The sequence below is a fragment of the Centropristis striata genome, chromosome 9 (assembly GCF_030273125.1).
Source record: "Centropristis striata isolate RG_2023a ecotype Rhode Island chromosome 9, C.striata_1.0, whole genome shotgun sequence".
In the NCBI taxonomy this organism is placed as follows: Eukaryota; Metazoa; Chordata; class Actinopteri; order Perciformes; family Serranidae; genus Centropristis; species Centropristis striata.
In genome coordinates this window covers 80,649-101,638 of record NC_081525.1, presented here as the reverse complement: position 1 = coordinate 101,638, position 20,990 = coordinate 80,649, and the positions used below count along the sequence as shown (strand labels likewise).

Genomic DNA, 20,990 nt, shown 5'->3' with positions numbered 1-20,990 from the left:
CTATGATATGACCATAGTTGTAGTTCTATAACCTATAATATGACCATAGTTGTAGTTCTATAACCTATAATATGACCATAGTTGTAATTCTATAACCTATAATATGACCATAGTTGTAGTTCTATAACCTATAATATGACCATAGTTGTAGTTCTATAACCTATAATATGACCATAGTTGTAGTTCTATAACCTATAATATGACCATAGTTGTAGTTCTATCATCCTATAATATGACCATAGTTGTAGTTCTATCATCCTATAATATGACCATAGTTGTAGTTCTATAACCTATAATATGACCATAGTTGTAGTTCTATCATCCTATAATATGACCATAGTTGTAGTTCTATAACCTATAATATGACCATAGTTGTAGTTCTATCAACCTATAATATGACCATAGTTGTAGTTCTATCATCCTATAATATGACCATAGTTGTAGTTCTATCATCCTATAATATGACCATAGTTGTAGTTCTATCATCCTATAATATGACCATAGTTGTAGTTCTATCATCCTATAATATGACCATAGTTGTAGTTCTATCATCCTATAATATGACCATAGTTGTAGTTCTATAACCTATAATATGACCATAGTTGTAGTTCTATCATCCTATAATATGACCATAGTTGTAGTTCTATCATCCTATAATATGACCATAGTTGTAGTTCTATCATCCTATAATATGACCATAGTTGTAGTTCTATAACCTATAATATGACCATAGTTGTAGTTCTATAACCTATAATATGACCATAGTTGTAGTTCTATAACCTATAATATGACCATAGTTGTAGTTCTATAACCTATAATGACCATAGTTGTAGTTCTATCATCCTATAATATGACCATAGTTGTAGTTCTATAACCTATAATATGACCATAGTTGTAGTTCTGTCATCCTATAATATGACCATAGTTGTAGTTCTATAACCTATAATATGACCATAGTTGTAGTTCTATAACCTATAATATGACCATAGTTGTAGTTCTATAACCTATAATATGACCATAGTTGTAGTTCTATAACCTATAATATGACCATAGTTGTAGTTCTATCATCCTATAATATGACCATAGTTGTAGTTCTATAACCTATAATATGACCATAGTTGTAGTTCTATAACCTATAATATGACCATAGTTGTAGTTCTATCATCCTATAATATGACCATAGTTGTAGTTCTATAACCTATAATATGACCATAGTTGTAGTTCTATAACCTATAATATGACCATAGTTGTAGTTCTATCAACCTATAATATGACCATAGTTGTAGTTCTGTAAACCTATAATATGACCATAGTTGTAGTTCTGTCATCCTATAATATGACCATAGTTGTAGTTCTATAACCTATAATATGACCATAGTTGTAGTTCTATAACCTATAATATGACCATAGTTGTAGTTCTATAACCTATAATATGACCATAGTTGTAGTTCTATAACCTATAATATGACCATAGTTGTAGTTCTATCATCCTATAATATGACCATAGTTGTAGTTCTATAACCTATAATATGACCATAGTTGTAGTTCTATCATCCTATAATATGACCATAGTTGTAGTTCTATAACCTATAATATGACCATAGTTGTAGTTCTATAACCTATAATATGACCATAGTTGTAGTTCTATCAACCTATAATATGACCATAGTTGTAGTTCTGTAAACCTATAATATGACCATAGTTGTAGTTCTGTAAACCTATAATATGACTATAGTTGTAGTTCTATAACCTATAATATGACCATAGTTGTAGTTCTATAACCTATAATATGACCATAGTTGTAGTTCTATCATCCTATAATATGACCATAGTTGTAGTTCTATAACCTATAATATGACCATAGTTGTAGTTCTATAACCTATAATATGACCATAGTTGTAGTTCTATCAACCTATAATAAGACCATAGTTGTAGTTCTGTAAACCTATAATATGACCATAGTTGTAGTTCTGTCATCCTATAATATGACCATAGTTGTAGTTCTATAACCTATAATATGACCATAGTTGTAGTTCTATAACCTATAATATGACCATAGTTGTAGTTCTATAACCTATAATATGACCATAGTTGTAGTTCTATAACCTATAATATGACCATAGTTGTAGTTCTATCATCCTATAATATGACCATAGTTGTAGTTCTATAACCTATAATATGACCATAGTTGTAGTTCTATCATCCTATAATATGACCATAGTTGTAGTTCTATAACCTATAATATGACCATAGTTGTAGTTCTATAACCTATAATATGACCATAGTTGTAGTTCTATCAACCTATAATATGACCATAGTTGCAGTTCTATAACCTATAATATGACCATAGTTGTAGTTCTGTAAACCTATAATATGACTATAGTTGTAGTTCTATAACCTATAATATGACCATAGTTGTAGTTCTGTAAACCTATAATATGACCATAGTTGTAGTTCTGTAAACCTATAATATGACCATAGTTGTAGTTCTATAACCTATAATATGACCATAGTTGTAGTTCTATAACCTATAATATGACCATAGTTGTAGTTCTATCATCCTATAATATGACCATAGTTGTAGTTCTATAACCTATAATATGACCATAGTTGTAGTTCTGTCATCCTATAATATGACCATAGTTGTAGTTCTATAACCTATAATATGACCATAGTTGTAGTTCTATAACCTATAATATGACCATAGTTGTAGTTCTATAACCTATAATATGACCATAGTTGTAGTTCTATAACCTATAATATGACCATAGTTGTAGTTCTATCATCCTATAATATGACCATAGTTGTAGTTCTATAACCTATAATATGACCATAGTTGTAGTTCTATAACCTATAATATGACCATAGTTGTAGTTCTATCATCCTATAATATGACCATAGTTGTAGTTCTATAACCTATAATATGACCATAGTTGTAGTTCTATAACCTATAATATGACCATAGTTGTAGTTCTATCAACCTATAATATGACCATAGTTGTAGTTCTGTAAACCTATAATATGACCATAGTTGTAGTTCTGTCATCCTATAATATGACCATAGTTGTAGTTCTATAACCTATAATATGACCATAGTTGTAGTTCTATAACCTATAATATGACCATAGTTGTAGTTCTATCATCCTATAATATGACCATAGTTGTAGTTCTATAACCTATAATATGACCATAGTTGTAGTTCTATCATCCTATAATATGACCATAGTTGTAGTTCTATAACCTATAATATGACCATAGTTGTAGTTCTATAACCTATAATATGACCATAGTTGTAGTTCTGTAAACCTATAATATGACCATAGTTGTAGTTCTATAACCTATAATATGACCATAGTTGTAGTTCTATAACCTATAATATGACCATAGTTGTAGTTCTATAACCTATAATATGACCATAGTTGTAGTTCTATAACCTATAATATGACCATAGTTGTAGTTCTGTACACCTGTCTGGTGTCTCTGACCTGTGGTGTGTCTCAGGTACGACTCTCTGACCGGCGTCCCGTCCTGTCAGCGGACGCTGGCCTTTGAAAAAGGAAGTGTGTTGTTCAACATCGGCGCTCTGTACACTCAGATCGGAGCGAGGCAGGACCGCTCTGCTGCCGCCGGCATCGACCGAGCCATAGACGCCTTCCAGAGAGCTGCAGGTACTGAGACTCCTCTCTAAACCCACCAACAGGTTCTAGGTTCTAGTGATGCTCCAGTGGAAGAAGCTGAGAGCAGCAGATGTTCAGCATTGAGCGTTGAATAACTTAACATCTAAATAATTGAGTGTGCTTGAAAAAGTTGTATTCCCCTCACCGGGCTTCTGACTATTATTATTCCGTGGTGTTTTTCGGTCGACGACTCCTCTCAGAGTTTTGGTCACAAACACTAACAAGGTATCAGATGGACCGGCTCGGCCATGACAAGTGTGCTGCGAGTTTCCTAAAGGTTTCACCAAACGCTTTACAAGTTATTCTGCAAAAACACAACAAAAAATCCCCCCAATGTTACTCTATGGAGAGGCTAGAGTGATGACATCATCTCTCTCCTCCTCCTCCTTTTCTTCCTCCTCCACCTCCTCCTCCTATCCACCTCTACCTATCCACCTCCTCCTCCTCCCCTCCTCCTTTTCTTCCTCCTCCTCCTTTTCTTCCTCCTCCTCCTTCTCTTCCTTCTCCTCCTCCTTTTCCTCCTCCTTCTCTTCTTCCTCCTCCTCCTCTTCCTCCACCTGCTCCTCCTCCCCACTTCCTTTTCTTCCTCCTCCCATTCCTTTCTTCCACCTCCTCCTCCTTTTATTCCTCCTCCTCCATTTTTTCCTCCACCTCCTCCTCCTTTTCTTCCTACTCCTCCTCCTCCCTTTTTTCTTCCTCCTCCTTCTTTTCTTCCACCTCCTCCTTTTCTTCCTCCACCTGCTCCTCCTCCCCACTTCCTTTTCTTCCTCCTCCTCCTCCTTTTCTTCCTCCTTTTCTAAGGGTTTCGGCAAACGGTTTTCAAATTATTCCGCGAAAAAACAACAAAAAATCCTCCAATGTAACCCTATGGAGAGGCTAGAGTGGATGACATCATAGCTTGAGTGCAGAGGGAGAGAAAAATTTGTCAAAAAATAAATTTGTAAACTGCGCTCGAGGCCGCAGATACCACTCTAGAGAAATGATTTATACATAGAAACGTAGGAAAATTAGTCTTCTCCCTCACAATCCTCTGGTAAAGCTGTCAGAGTTATAGTTTGGGCGTAGGACGCACAGATGATCCACCAACACCACCAACAGCCTCATTGACCGCTATGGGAAAAAGGAGGGAACATTTCTGGAGGAAAGCAGAGCTACCAGTTTCTAATTATGTTGTTACAAACTAAAAATGGCCGAAAAACACACAATTCCCCAAAAATTATGTCAAATGAACAAAAACAAAGACACAAAATGACAAAAAATGATGTAAAATGAACAAAAAAGACACAAAATGACACAAAATGACGTAAAATGACGTAAAATGACACAAAATGACGTAAAATGAACAAAAAAAGACACAAAATGACTAGAAAGATTGGACTAAAATGCTTTCTGTTGGAGGAGAACTTTCAGCTGTTTATCTCTCTCAGTGGCGTCAGATGTCACAGGAGCAGCTGATTCCTCTGCTCTGATTGGATTTAAATTTAATTTTGCTTTGTTTTTGTTTTTTTGTGTCTTTCACCTTTGTCAATTCTGTATTTTATTGCACTTTTTGCACTTTAATGTGAAGCATTTTGGTGCTGCTCAGCCGTCTGTAAATGAGATATAGAAATAAATTTGACTTTGACTAACTGAAAACTCTCAGTTTACACTAACTGATCAGTTTTACACATAAACTGACGAGTTCTACACACTAGTTACACACACACACACACAGCAACACCTGCTTTATTATCTTACATGACTTCCTCCTCTTTTCCATTTTGAAAACCGTTCAAATTGTAATCTAATAATGTGGGAGAGAGTCACGGCCAGAGTCAAGACACTCAACATTTATTCTGACATTTTCTCGTGTTGTGTAATTCTGTATCCTTGTCTGTGCTGTTTCAGGTGCATTTAATTATCTGAAGGAGAACTTCTCCAACGCTCCCAGTCTGGACATGAGCGGCCCGTCTCTGTGCATGCTGGTGCGTCTGATGGTGGCCCAGGTTCAGGAGTGTGTCTTTGAACGCCTCACGCTCACCACGCAGGACACACACTTCACCTCCCAGCTGCGCCTGGCGCAGGAGGCTGCCAGGGTGAGTCCTGACGCCTGCTGCTGCTGCTAATGCTAATGCTAATGCTGCTGCTGCTAATGCTAATGCTAATGCTGCTGCTGCTGCTGCTGCTGCTAATGCTGCTGCTAATGCTAATGCTGCTGCTGCTAATGCTGCTGCTGCTGCTGCTAATGCTGCTGCTGCTAATGCTAATGCTGCTAATGCTAATGCTGCTGCTGCTGCTAATGCTGCTGCTGCTGCTGCTGCTAATGCTAATGCTAATGCTGCTGTGGTGTGTGTTTTTACGCCCTGTGTTTTGACCTGCAGGTGTCAGACGTCTACCTGCTGCTGCTGTGTTGTGACGTGTGTTTTTACGCCCTGTGTTTTGACCTGCAGGTGTCAGACGTTTACCTGCTGCTGCTGTGTTGTGATGTGTGTTTTTACGCCCTGTGTTTTGACCTGCAGGTGTCAGACGTCTACCTGCTGCTGCTGTGTTGTGACGTGTGTTTTTACGCCCTGTGTTTTGACCTGCAGGTGTCAGACGTCTACCTGCTGCTGTGTTGTGGTGTTTGTTTTTACGCCCTGTGTTTTGACCTGCAGGTGTCAGACGTCTACCTGCTGCTGTGTTGTGGTGTGTGTTTTTACGCCCTGTGTTTTGACCTGCAGGTGTCAGACGTCTACCTGCTGCTGTGTTGTGGTGTGTGTTTTTACACCCTGTGTTTTGACCTGCAGGTGTCAGACGTCTACCTGCTGCTGTGTTGTGGTGTTTGTTTTTACGCCCTGTGTTTTGACCTGCAGGTGTCAGACGTCTACCTGCTGCTGTGTTGTGGTGTGTGTTTTTACACCCTGTGTTTTGACCTGCAGGTGTCAGACGTCTACCTGCTGCTGTGTTGTGGTGTGTGTTTTTACACCCTGTGTTTTGACCTGCAGGTGTCAGACGTCTACCTGCTGCTGTGTTGTGGTGTGTGTTTTTACACCCTGTGTTTTGACCTGCAGGTGTCAGACGTTTACCTGCTGCTGCTGTGTTGTGATGTGTGTTTTTACGCCCTGTGTTTTGACCTGCAGGTGTCAGACGTCTACCTGCTGCTGCTGCTATTGTGGTGTGTGTTTTTACACCCTGTGTTTTGACCTGCAGGTGCCAGACGTTTACCTGCTGCTGCTGTGTTGTGATGTGTGTTTTTACGCCCTGTGTTTTGACCTGCAGGTGTCAGACGTCTACCTGCTGGTGCAGCAGACCGTCAGCCAGCCTCTGATGAAGGACTACGTGCCGTTCTCCTGGGCCTCCATGGTTCAGGTCAAAGCTGAACACTTCAGGGCTCTGTCACACTACCACGCTGCTGTGGCCCTCTGTGACCACATGAGTAAGTCTCACAGATTCTTCTGTTGGGATTCAGACTCTGAACTCAACCTTTAGCTCGAATTATCCTCCCAGAACGGTTCTCTGAGTCCTGGAGCTCCATGTCAACCAGGACTGGAGGATAGGAGCAGAATATGGCCAGAAATGAGAGAAAAACACCAGATTATGGGATGTCCATAAATAACCGCCTCAAAATAAAAGTCATACTCCACTGCCCTCCAGAGTCTAACTGCAGTAACTACACAAAGGCTGAAACTGAGAGAAACGGCTATAAAGAAACGTTATATTTTAGTCTTAATATCATTTTATCTCACTTTTTTACTTCATCACTATCTAGATAATAATTTCCCTTTCAAATAAACTTATAATTCCTATTCATTTTATGTTTTAATTAGTATATATATATCCAAAGCAGACCGTGGTAAGAGCAATTACTGCCTGGTTTTGAGTTGGATTTTGTGGTTTTTATATAATTATTTCTTTGAAATAAAGCCAAATTGAAATCTAAAACTTTGTCACAAGATAAAACAGACATCAAGGAGTTCATTTTTAGTTATAACTCAAATTTGACCCAAAATGAAGTTACTGCAGTTAGACCATTAGTTAGTTAGTTAGTTAGTCCATAAACGTCCCAAAAATGACCCCCTCAAAAAAAGTCATACTATAGCATGTTGGTCAAATTTTAAAATGAATGAAAATGCTTAAAATTGGTCAATTATAGTCTGTTGATACATATTAGAGCATAATATGTCCATAAATTACAGAAAAACACCATATTATGAGATGTTGAAAAATGACCCCATCAAAAAAAAGTTGACTTCTGTCAAAAATGGTCAGATTTTAAAATGTCTAAACATGCTTAAAATTGGTTAATTATAGTCTGTTGATAAATGTGGTAGTACAGTATATATAGTATAGTATATTATAGGATGTCCAAAAATGACCCCCATCAAAAAAAAGTTGATTTTTCTCAAAAATGTTCAGGTTTTTTCCGCTTTAATTATCTCCCGGACTGGTTGTCTGAGTCCTGGAGCTCCACGTTAACCAGGACTGTGTTGTTTTGTAGCGTCTGCTGAGGAGGAGGAGGGTGAGGAGGAAGAGGAGAAAGCTTTCCTCCAGTTCTACGTGAACGTTCCTGCAGGAGCCTCACTGAGCCACGTTCTCCAGGACGCTGAGAAGAGGAGGAAGCTGGGTCAGTTCTCTTAATATTCACTGTCACACTCCCACATTACTCAACTATACTCATCAGTTTATCGTTGAACGGTTAATATATAACATACTAAATGTTTTTTTTGGTGATTTTGGACGACGTACTCTATAAATGTGATTCTGATGAAGCCAGTCTAAGTTCTGTCTGTTATTTCCCAGCTTGGGATTAATAAAGTATATCTATCTATCTATCTATCTATCTATCTGAAGATTATAAGGACATACTTTATTAAACAAAATATATTTCACTTTTATATGAATGAACAATATAACCATAATGAGGCACAACTCATTGTTTTGTGTTAAAATACTATTTTCTATATTTTTAAACATATTTTTGATTCACAAATTCATTACTGTAATGTGTCCAGATATAAATGTCATGTTTCCCCCACACTTATATACAATAAATATTTAATAAACTTTATAAAAATAAATATACATTTGTTTAAAAGTAACAATGTATAAAGAACAAAATCTGAATTAAAATTGATGAGAAAACATGGTTAAATGTGTGTGTGTGTGTGTGTGTGTGCGCAGGTAAAGCCCACCTGAGGCGTGCTGTGATCCGATTGGAGGAGGCCCTGCGTGTCCACGGTCTGTGTAAGGTCCTGAGGAAGATGGACATCCTGCAGGACGTCCTGTCCCTGACTCACAAACGCTCCCTGGACAAATACTCTGAGCTGGACCGGGAGGACGACTTCGACGACCCGGCCGAGGCTCCAGAGATCCAGGGTACGTTAATGTCCCCCAGGGGCCACATGACCACGTACCTGTTAGACCGGGGGGGGGGCAGTTAATGTCCCCCAGGGGCCACATGACCACGTACCTGTTAGACCAGGGGGGGGCAGTTAATGTCCCCCAGGGGCCACATGACCACGTACCTGTTAGACCGGGGGGGGGGCAGTTAATGTCCCCCAGGGGCCACATGACCACGTACCTGTTAGACCAGGGGGGGGCAGTTAATGTCCCCCAGGGGCCACATGACCACGTACCTGTTAGACCAGGGGGGGTAGTTAATGTCCCCCAGGGGCCACATGACCACGTACCTGTTAGACCGGGGGGGGGGCAGTTAATGTCCCCCAGGGGCCACATGACCACGTACCTGTTAGACCGGGGGGGGGCAGTTAATGTCCCCCAGGGGCCACATGACCACGTACCTGTTAGACCAGGGGGGGGCAGTTAATGTCCCCCAGGGGCCACATGACCACGTACCTGTTAGACCAGGGGGGGGTAGTTAATGTCCCCCAGGGGCCACATGACCACGTACCTGTTAGACCGGGGGGGGGCAGTTAATGTCCCCCAGGGGCCACATGACCACGTACCTGTTAGACCGGGGGGGGCAGTTAATGTCCCCCAGGGTCCACATGACCACGTACCTGTTAGACCGGGGGGGCAGTTAATGTCCCCCAGGGGCCACATGACCACGTACCTGTTAGACCGGGGGGGGGCAGTTAATGTCCCCCAGGGGCCACATGACCACGTACCTGTTAGACCGGGGGGGCAGTTAATGTCCCCCAGGGGCCACATGACCACGTACCTGTTAGACCAGGGGGGGGCAGTTAATGTCCCCCAGGGACCACATGACCTCTCTTCATAAAATACAGTAAATGATATGGTTTTGAGCTGCTGCTGATAAGAATACATGTAATGATCAGACTGTTAATGTGGAGTAAATCAAATATAGCAGTTCAAAGTATTAAAAACTCCATATAAATACTCACTAAATCACTAACATTTATTTTAAACACAAGTGTAAATCACCTATAGCAAGGTTCCTATTGGTGTTTTTGTATTATTTAGCTTTTTTTTGCTTGTTTATACATTTTCTAGGTGCTTTACAATGTTGTGATGCTTTTATTTTGAAAAGGTAGTGACAGGAAATAACAGGTGGAGCGGTTAAATGAAAAGCGAACGGTAAATAATAACGACTCATAATTCAAGTTGATATAAAGTATCTAAAAGGCTTCTATAGTGGCTGACAGGAAACAAGTTTTGTTAAAGTTTATTTTCTTCTTTCATTTAATATTAGTGGCTATATTTGTTGTCTTTACTATAGTAAAAGTGCTAATGCTAATGTTTGTTATTGTTTTCTTACGGTGGATTCACAAGGTGACCAAAGAATGTCTGATTTATATGTTCATGGAGAAACGATTTTAAATAAATCTAGTGAACTATCAGTTAGAGTCGACATCATTCAGCTACTAAACATACATTCAAACCACTAAAACAATATAGAACATGTATGTTATGCAGTAAACCAGTCATTTATTAACTTTATGCAAAAAGCAACACATGTTTTTGACAAGGTAGCGAGGTAACTCTGGTAACTCAGATATACGTAAATCACCTTCAAAATAAAAGCACTGTTAGACTCTGGTCCATGATGAGATGTTTGTTCCTCCTGCAGCTCAAACTCACCACAAACCAGAAATCACCCCCACCAACTTCTCCACAGTCCAGGTGACGGACATCTTCCACAGACTGGTGAGACACACACACACACACACACACACACACTAAATACTGAGACAGTGTTTGGGCCTCCACAGGGTTTATCTCTTCACTAAAGATCTGTTAGAACAAAACCACTAGAACAGGGGTCTCAAACTCAAACTACCTGGGGGCCGCTGGAGGCAGTGTCAAAATGACCAGAAAAAGATGCAAATTTACTAAAAAAGACACAAAATGACCAAAAAAGACACAAAATTATTTAAAAAGACAAAAAAAGACACAAAATGACTGAAAAAAACTGAATTACTATTTAAAAAAAGACACAAAATAACAACAAAAGACACAGAATGACCACAAAAAAATCACAGAATTACTAAAAAAGACAAAAAATGACAAGAAATACACAAAATTATTTAAAAAAAAGACACAAAATGACCAAAAAAAGATACAAAATTATTAGAAAAAAGACACAAAATAATTTAAAAAAGAAACAAAATGACCCCAAAAGACACAAAATTATTAAAAAAAGACACAAAATTATTTAAAAAAAGACACAGAATTACCAAAAAAGACGCAAAATTATTTAAAAGAGACACAAAATTACCAAAACAAGACACAAATTACCAGAAAAAGTAATTAAAGGGACCTTCCACACACAACACGGTAAAGTGCCATTCATATAAAACTCACATTAAACTTTCATATCAAGGTGGGGGCCACAAAATATCGTCAGGAGGGCCACAATTGGCCCGCGGGCCGCCAGTTTGAGACCCCTGGTCTAGATCCTTCTGCTCCCCTTTTCCAAAAACTCAACATAATGACCGTTTTTAGATCAATATATACCAAATGTACATTTCCATCTCATATGTAGAGTCCAGACTCCTGAAGCTTTCAGTGAATCATGTCAATAAGCCTCAGTCACTTCTAATACACGATCAATACTCTGATGATCGCTTCACACTTTCTATCTCTTTGGTCAACATTTAGTCTTCAGTTCTCATCATAGCAGCAGATTCTCACATTACAAATACTTTAGACAGTCTTCAAGTGCTTCATATACAACTCTCTGCTGCTTTATAACTTCATCATATCTTATGTCATGTCAGTCTAAATTAACTATACTAGTGATGCTGAATATTCATTCCATATCAAACTAATAGTCTCATTTCATAACTTGAGTCGTTACATACAAAAATGTTGAACTAGTTGTCAAAATCTGTCAAGCTAGTTTTATACATTTTAAAAATATTTTCTGAATCCATAAACCAGAAACACTTTGCAACATATATGACATTTATTTTAATTTAATTTAATTTAATTTAATTTAATATATTTTAATAGAGTTTAATATAATATAATTTAATTTAATTTTATAATATAATATAATATAATATAATTTGATATAATATAATATAATATATTTAATTTTATTTAATTTTATTTAATTTTATTTAATTTTATTTAATTTTATTTAATTTAATTTTAATAGTGTGGAGCATTTCTGTAAAACTGTCATAGCTCGACCCAAAGGGACGTCATGTTTGTTCTAAATAAGGTGTTTTTTTTCTTTTGCACAATGTTGTAAACAAATTATATTAGAAAAGAGCATATGCAGTAAACATATAAAACATCCATATTCAGTGTGTTGTACTCAGTTAGCTCATAAATACAGTCATGTGTAACTTTACTGTAGTTTTAAATGTCTGTAAATAGTATAAAGTCTGTTTGGAGCATTCTCAGGAAGCATCACCAACATCTGACTGTTATTACTGGAGTTAACTGTAAATAAATAAATATAATAATAATAATAATAATAATAATATAAATAAACTGTCATAATGAAAACATGACAGAGACATTAAACTATCTGGTTCATAAACATGATGTCAGATAGAAGGATGGATGGATGGATGGATGGATAGATTTATGGATTGATGGATTGATGGATGGATGGATTTATGGATGGATAGATTTATGGATGGATGGATGAATGAATGAATGGATGGATGGATAGATTTATGGATGGATGGATGGATGGATGGATAGATTTATGGATGGATGGATGGATGGATATATGGATGGATAGATTTATGGATTGATGGATGGATGGATGGATTTATGGATGGATAGTTTTATGGATGGATGGATGAATGAATGGATGGATAGATTTATGGATGGATGGATGGATGGATGGATGGATTGATGGATGGATGGATGGATGGATGGATGGATATATGTATGTATGTATGGATGGATATATTTATGGATGGATAGATTTATGGATGGATGGATGAATGAATGGATGGATATATGGATGGATAGATTTATGGATTGATGGATGGATGGATGGATGGATTTATGGATGGATAGATTTATGGATGATGGATGAATGAATGGATGGATGGATGGATAGATTTATGGATGGATGGATGGATAGATTGATGGATATATGGATGGATGGATGGATGGATGGATGAATGGATATATGGTTGGATGGATAGATTTATGGATGGATAGATTTATGGATGGATAGATTTATGGATGGATGGATGAATGGATGGATGGATGGATGGATGGATAGATTTATGGATGGATGGATGGATAGATTTATAGATTGATGGATGGATGGATGGATGGATGAATGGATGGATGGATAGATTTATGGATTGATGGATGGATAGATTTATGGATGGATGGATGAATGAATGGATGGATAGATTTATGGATGGATGGATGGATGGATGGATGGATGGATTTATGGATGATAGATTTATGGATGGATGGATGAATGAATGGATGGATGGATGGATAGATTTATGGATGGATGGATGGATGGATAGATTTATGGATGGATGGATGGATGGATGGATATATGGATGGATAGATTTATGGATTGATGGATGGATGGATGGATGGATTTATGGATGGATGGATGAATGGATGGATGGATGGATGGATGGATAGATTTATGGATGGATGGATGGATAGATTTATGGATTGATGGATGGATGGATAGATTTATGGATTGATGGATGGATGGATGGATGGATGGATTTATGGATGGATAGATTTATGGATGGATGGATGAATGAATGGATGGATAGATTTATGGATGGATAGATTTATGGATGGATGGATGAATGGATGGATGGATGGATGGATGGATGGATAGATTTATGGATATATGGATGGATGGATGGATGGATGGATGGATAGATTTATGGATATATGGATGGATGGATGGATGGATGGATGGATAGATAGATTTATGGATATATGGATGGATGGATGGATGGATAGATAGATGTGTGCTGGTGTCTGATCTGGGGGTCCCTGGTCTCCAGGGGCCCCTGTCTGTGTTCTGTGCCAGAGCTCGCTGGGGCCCGGTGAGGGTCGTCCTCCTGCAGAGCGGAGAGGGAGGTCTGGGCCTCACGCTGAGGGGGGACAGCCCAGTCCTGGTGGCCGGAGTGGTACCTGGAGGCTGTGCAGCGGTCAGAACACACACACACACACACACACACACACACACACACACATTCTTGTACTTCTATCTTTGTGGGGGCCCTCATTGGAATAGTGGATTTTTCATTAGTTTTAGTTTTAATTGGGTTGTGAATTTTTGTTTTCAAATTCACTTAGTTTTAATGAGGTTTTAGAGTGAGTTTATAGTCTGTTGATACTTGTGGTAGTATAGTTTGTCAAAAAGTAGCAAAAAAACACCATATTATGGGATGGCCAAAAATGACCCCATCAAAAAAAAGTCATACTATAGCATGTCGATTTTTGTCAGAAATGGTTAATTTTTAAAATACTTCAAAATGCTTAAAATTGGTCAATTATAGTCTGTTGATACATATTAGAGCATAATATAACCAGAAAAGACAGAAAAACACCATATTATGGGATGTCCAAAAATGATGCCCTCTAAAAAAAAGTCATACTATAACATGTCGATTTTTGTTTCTTCCCTCATTGAAATTGTGGATTTTTCATTAGTTTTTTGTTTTAATTGGGTTGTGAATTTTTGTTTTCATATTCAGTTAGTTTTAATGAGTTTTTAGAGTGAGTTTGCTAGATTTAATTAGTTTTTATTAGTTGTAGTTTTTTGTAGTGGGGTATTTGTTGGGTGGGAGATTAAAAGAGGTCACAGTAAATTTTGCCTTTATTTCCTTTGTCTGATCCATCTTCATTATGTATGAAAAAAGACGAAAACGAAGGACATTTTCACTATAATTTTATTTAGTTTTGTAACCACACAATACAGTTTCAGTTAGTTATATATATTTCTTTAACTCTCATTTTTATTTCAGTTCACAAAAATGTTTTTTCAATTCTAGTTTTCATTATTTCGTTTCGTTTTTGTTAATTATAATAACCTTCTCTGATCCTTCGTGACATAAAAACTGGTGGAGCAAAGAGGCCAACGCTGCTCCTGGATGTAAAATGACCAAAAAAGACGTAAAATGACAAAAAAAAAACGTAAAATGTCGAAAAAAGACTTAAAATGACCAAAAAAAGACGTAAAATGACAATAAAAAAAGACGGAAAATGTCGGAAAAAAAGACGGAAAATGTCAAAAAAAAGACGGAAAATGTCGGAAAAAAAGACGGAAAATGTCAAAAAAAAGACGGAAAATGTAAAAAAAAAAGACTGAAAAAAAAAGCTGAAAACCTGTTTAAAATGAAGTGAATGAAATCTGCTGCTGGCTGTTTAATCATTAGTTTTAACTTTACGATCTGGAAACATTGAGCCTCTTGTTGAATCCACTTTATTACAGTTTGTGTCATTATTGTTTCTGACCACAAGAGGGCGTCACAGAGACACCAAACACATCAAACACATACAGGATCATCTCAATACATCAATAGGATGAAAAGTCCATTTCAGTGGTTCAACTCAACCAAATATTGAGTCATATAGACGACAGACTGTTCAGAGGAAACATTTACATATTAAACACTTTTTAAAATTGGTCTTTTGTAATATTAATTTTTTGAGGCAGTGAATTTTATGTCTTCATTAAATGTAAGCCATGATCATTATAATTAGAAGAAATTAAATAAATGAAGACATGAAATGTTTCATTCTATGTGTAATAAATCTATTTATTTTAGTGTTTATTTCCTGTTTTATTTATTTTATTGTCTCTTGTTCTGTTTGTTTATGCACAGCACTTTGTTGTGGCTGTCGTTGTTTTAAAGTGCTTTACAAATAAAGTTGAGTTGAGTTGAGTAATGGATCTATAGAATGTGATATTGAATTACTGACATAAATACACTTTTCTATCATATTCTCATTTCTTAAGATGAACCTTTATATGCTGGGAACTTTTGATCCTGATGAGAAACAACTGTACCAAAAAAGTTGGGACACTGTCTAAAACATAAATACAATTTAATTCCATTATTCTCTGATCCTTCATTGCATAAAAACTGGTGGAGCAAAGAGACCAACGCTGCTCCTGGACGTAGAATGACCAAAAAAAGAAGTAAAATGACCAAAAAAAAATGTAAAATGACACAAAAAAGATGTAAAATGACACAAAAAAGATGTAAAATGACACAAAAAAGACGGAAAATGACAACAAAAAGAGACGTCACAATCAGTATGTGCAGAGTGTTTACAGTGTGACATCAGAGCATCAGATCACTAGATGAACACCTGTCCAGGTGAGTGTACCTGATGGTGGGCGTGTCTGTGTGTCCAGGAGGCGGGGCTTAGGGAGGGGGACTACATCGTGGCGGTGGACGGTCTGGACTGTAAGTGGTCCAAACACGGAGAGGTGGTCGACCTGCTGAGGAGAGACGGAGGGGCGGAGCTTAGCGTGGTCACTCTGCACTCACACGACACACAGGTCAGTACGGGGTGTGTGTGTGTGTGTGTGTGTGTGTGTCTGTGTGTGTGTGTCTGTGTGTGTGTGTGTGTGTGTAGTCACCAACACTACCTGTGTGTGTGTCCTCAGGTGGAGAGGCGGAGCCTCATGGTTTCCCACGGCGACAAGGAGAACACACGGCAGCGTCTGGTGGGCGGAGCTAAAGGCCAGAGCTCCGCCTCCCTGCTGAACTGGAACAGGAAGAAGAAAAGGGAAGGAGGCGGAGCCACCAAGAGACGAGGGGGGGCCACCTTCAGTCTGTCCTTTGGGACCATCAGAGACCCTGAGGACATGTACTGATCCAGGACCAGGACTGAACCAGGACCAGGACTGATCCAGGACCAGGACATGTACTGATCCAGGACCAGGACTGAACCAGGACCAGGACTGATCCAGGACCAGGACTGATCCAGGGCTGAGGAGGACCATGTACTGACCCGGGACAGGACTCAGGGACCCAGCAGTGACTGGTGGTCCTGACTGACGGCTGCAGCAGGAACCTGATCAGGGATCAGACGGGCCCATCAGGATCATCCAGAGAAACCTGCTGCCGTCCTGATCAGTCCTGATCAGTCCTGGATCTGGATCAGTCCTGATCAGTCCTGGATCAGTCCTGGACTCTAACAGGAGACTCTGAAGACCTGCTGCAGACTGAAGAAACCAGCTCAGAGTCCCGTCTTGTGGTCCAGTTTTAACCCGTTAAAGGAGGAAATCATTTCCACATTTCTACCATTAAACCTGTTGGGAGCTGTTGTGTTATTCTACCATTAAAGGTGGAAAGAGGATACGTGGTTTTGTAGTATTTGTAGTTTTTTCCACCTATTTTTAGCACCTATGTTTATATGTCTGGTGCAACTAAATTTGTTTGGACAAATATAATGATAACAACAAAAATATCTGATAAGAGTTTAATTTAAGAGCTGATATCTAGACATTTAACATGGTTTTATTGATAATAACCAACATCATTATTAAATCATTATCAAGATTATCATTATTTTTGGTCATTTTGTGTCTTTTCCGATCATTTTACGTCTATTTTTGGTCAATTTGTTTCTAGTTTGATAATTTTGTGTCATTTTTTAGTAATTTTTACATATATTTTTGGTCCTTTTGTCTTTTTTGGTCATTTTGTATCATTTTTACATCTATTTTTGGTCCATTTGTTTTCTTTTTTGGTCATTTTTATGTCTTTTAGGTCAATTTGTGTCTTTATTGGTAATTTTTATGTCTATTTTTGGTAATTTTGTATCGTTTTTAGTCATTTTTGCATCTATTTTTGATCATTTTGTGTCTTTTTTTAGTATTTTTTACATCTACAGTCATGGAAACATTCTTGATAATAACCATAATCACGATCAATAAAACCATGTTAAATGTCTAGATATCAGCTCTTAAATTAAACTCTTATCAGATATTTTTGTTGTTATCATTATATTTGTCCAAACAAATGAACCTTTAGTTGAACCAGACATTAAAATGAACCAGAAACTGAAGAAAACAAGGAGGTCTGATCATTATTTTCCATGATGTTTCCTGATGATTCTCTGTGTATCAGCTGTAAATATTTAGTAGATATGAAGGAAAACAAAGTAAAATCTTCTGAAAACATTCATGTAAACAGAAGAGTTCCATATTTCACGTGTTTAATCATGTGTTGATACTTTAATAACAATCAGCAGATATTAATGTTAGTGTTGTTGTTTAGATGATTGAATCACTGATGTTTTCTAGTTTTGGTGTTTTAATGAACTGTGAATATTGAATGTTAATAATGTAGCTGTGACTTTTCAGTTTTTGTGTATTTGAAATGTGACATGTTGTTTATTTTGTCCTCGTGGGTCCAGCCAGTGTCCCGTCCTGTTTATATTTTATCTCATTTTATCGTTTTACAGGTTTTTCTTTTGTTTGCCATTAAAAGCTGAATTACTTTTATTACAAATATTAACCATGAAATAAAAGTTGAAATCTGTAAAGTGATAAATTGGGACATTATATAAATATTCAGTGTTATTGAATTGCGTAATGTTCTTAAATGTTAAACAGTGAATTCTATATAAAAATAAAAATAAATACACATCATACTGCTGAATGTAAAATTAGTGAAACTTTGTTTTTTTTTTTTACAGTAAAACTTCATATTTAATGTAAAAATCATTACATCATCAAATCTACATCATGACATCATCAAATCATTACATTGTGACATCATCAAATCATGACATCAACAAATCATTTCATCTTCAAATCATGACATCATCAAATCATTACATCATCAAATCATTACATTGTGACATCAATCATTATGACATCATCAAATAATGAAATCATTACTTTGTGACATCATGAAATCATGACATCAAATCATTACATTGTGACATCATGAAATCATGACATCATCAAATCATTACATTGTGACATCATCAACTCATTACATCATCAAATCATTACATTGTGACATCATCAAATCATTACATTGTGACATCATCAAATCATTACATCATCATGATGCCAAAGGTGACTGACAATTCCAAAGATCAGAACAACTCTGAGGAGACAACACGCTGTGTTTCTCTTTTTAGTTTGCAGGTTTGTGCGTTATTATTTGTGTAACTAAAGTTCAATGTCCTGTTATTCCCTGTTATGTTCCACTTTTGATATCAGAGCACACTTGGGAGGTCAGATTCCTATTCTGATGTTATCGTATCAACCAGAGCATCCGCTTCAGATATGCTAAGCTGACTTGTCTAATGAGTTTTTCCTTTCCCATGAAACCTGAAATCCTACCTGTTACCACATCATGCATTAACTGCTTCTACTACATCTGCAAAGTAGAAAGAGAACACAAGGCGTTGTCTCCTCACAGTTGTTCTGATCTTTGGATTTGTCACCTTTGGAATCTGTATCTTTTATCACAGAGGGATTGTTTGTGTCTGCACAGCTTCAGGTTCCTGCTGCTTTTACTTTGAAAATCATTTCCTTCTGTAGCTGCAGTTTCTTCCCAATATTGAGAGTGTTTCTAAGTCTGTGAAGAAAAACGTAGACAGCCGGTTGATGAATCAAAGCCTTTAGTGTCGTGCAGCATTCTGCCTGTATATGAACCAGTTAAACATCTTCACCATGACGTGGTGCTGTCATTGTTTTCAGCACAACCTCACCTATATCACCTGATTATTATCTCTTTCATTTTCACTTTCCCATATGTAGACGTTCAGGAAGAACTCAGGACGCTCAAAGTGAAGTCGGATCAATGATAGGTATTATGGTTTTGTCAGAAATGCTTTCTGTTCGAGGCCAGAAATTCCAGTCTGTCCACCTCTGGCTGCTGTCACTCTGCCAGAAGATTCCACAGCTGTTAATTCTGTTGATTGCTCTGCTCTGATTGGTCGACCCCAACGCTTTGATGCTTTGATGTGATTACAGTTACAGATACACAACCAGGCGACTTTATGTGATTTTACTTACACACACACACAAATGCGCGCGTAATCGTGCACACTCCTCCAGATACACGTTTCACACACACACACATGTTGAGGTTAAAGGTCATAGGTTGCTGTATAAATAAATACTTGTAAAGGAATGCTTGCTGTAGGTGTGCTCCTTGTATATTATATAGTATCATAACATTACTAGTATTAATTGTTATAAATCTGAATAATCTCATCATAGTGTACACACACCGGCAGTAGTGGCCCTTTCACTATTTGCCCAGAGGACATTTTCTACTTTATGCTGCTGTTTCTGACTCAACCTGTTTTCTTTGTTCTCCTCCAACAGATTTATGTGAATAAAACATGATTTTATTAAGACTAGAGACTAAACATACACGTAGAATAACATAAAGAGAGCATCAGAGCAGAAGAGAAGATGAATATGTGGTGAATACAAACAGCTCAGTGATATTGTGTCTCAGTGAGAACCAGGATGGAATAATATTCAACACGCTTCGTGCTCTGACTGTTCTGTTGTGTTTAAAGGCAACCAATCAGAATAAAGAAACCAGCATGAAGTCAAATCAGAAAACAAAGTGAAACAGAAAGAACACATTAAACTACCATCACTAGAATAAAAAGAATGTAGAAACAAAACTAGAAAATTTCTTCTGGGAAAATTCTGAAAAGGCCACAGGGGCTACTGCCGGTGTGTGTACACTATGATGGGATTCTTCAGAGATTTCAAACTATGCCCTTTAACCTCAAAATGTGTGTGTGTAATTAAAATCACATATGATCCGACTTCACTTTGAGCATCCTGAGTTCTTCCTGAACGTCTACATATGTTTTTTCTAAGAAAAATAAAAAATAGCTTTGTTAGAGCGATCTAAAAAAACTGTTACATCTCCCTTTTTCAGAAATCTTCCTGTGTTTTTAATATGGGAGCCAATG

The 20,990-nt window shown here is 37.5% G+C and overlaps 1 protein-coding gene across 1 annotated transcript in view; it reads left to right on the top strand.

The window, feature by feature from the left end:
- Nucleotides 1-18,717, top strand: part of rhpn1 (rhophilin, Rho GTPase binding protein 1) — a 53,203-nt gene extending 34,486 nt beyond the window's left edge. The window contains exons 6-14 of the mRNA XM_059341150.1: nt 3,502-3,668; nt 5,565-5,752; nt 6,915-7,071; nt 8,134-8,259; nt 8,817-9,011; nt 10,687-10,763; nt 14,075-14,221; nt 16,438-16,584; nt 16,693-18,717. Coding sequence (XP_059197133.1) covers nt 3,502-3,668; nt 5,565-5,752; nt 6,915-7,071; nt 8,134-8,259; nt 8,817-9,011; nt 10,687-10,763; nt 14,075-14,221; nt 16,438-16,584; nt 16,693-16,902 — 1,414 coding nt within the window. The 3' untranslated portion in view covers nt 16,903-18,717. The remainder of the gene's footprint in view (nt 1-3,501; nt 3,669-5,564; nt 5,753-6,914; nt 7,072-8,133; nt 8,260-8,816; nt 9,012-10,686; nt 10,764-14,074; nt 14,222-16,437; nt 16,585-16,692) is intronic.
- The last annotated feature ends 2,273 nt before the right edge of the window (nt 18,718-20,990 follow it).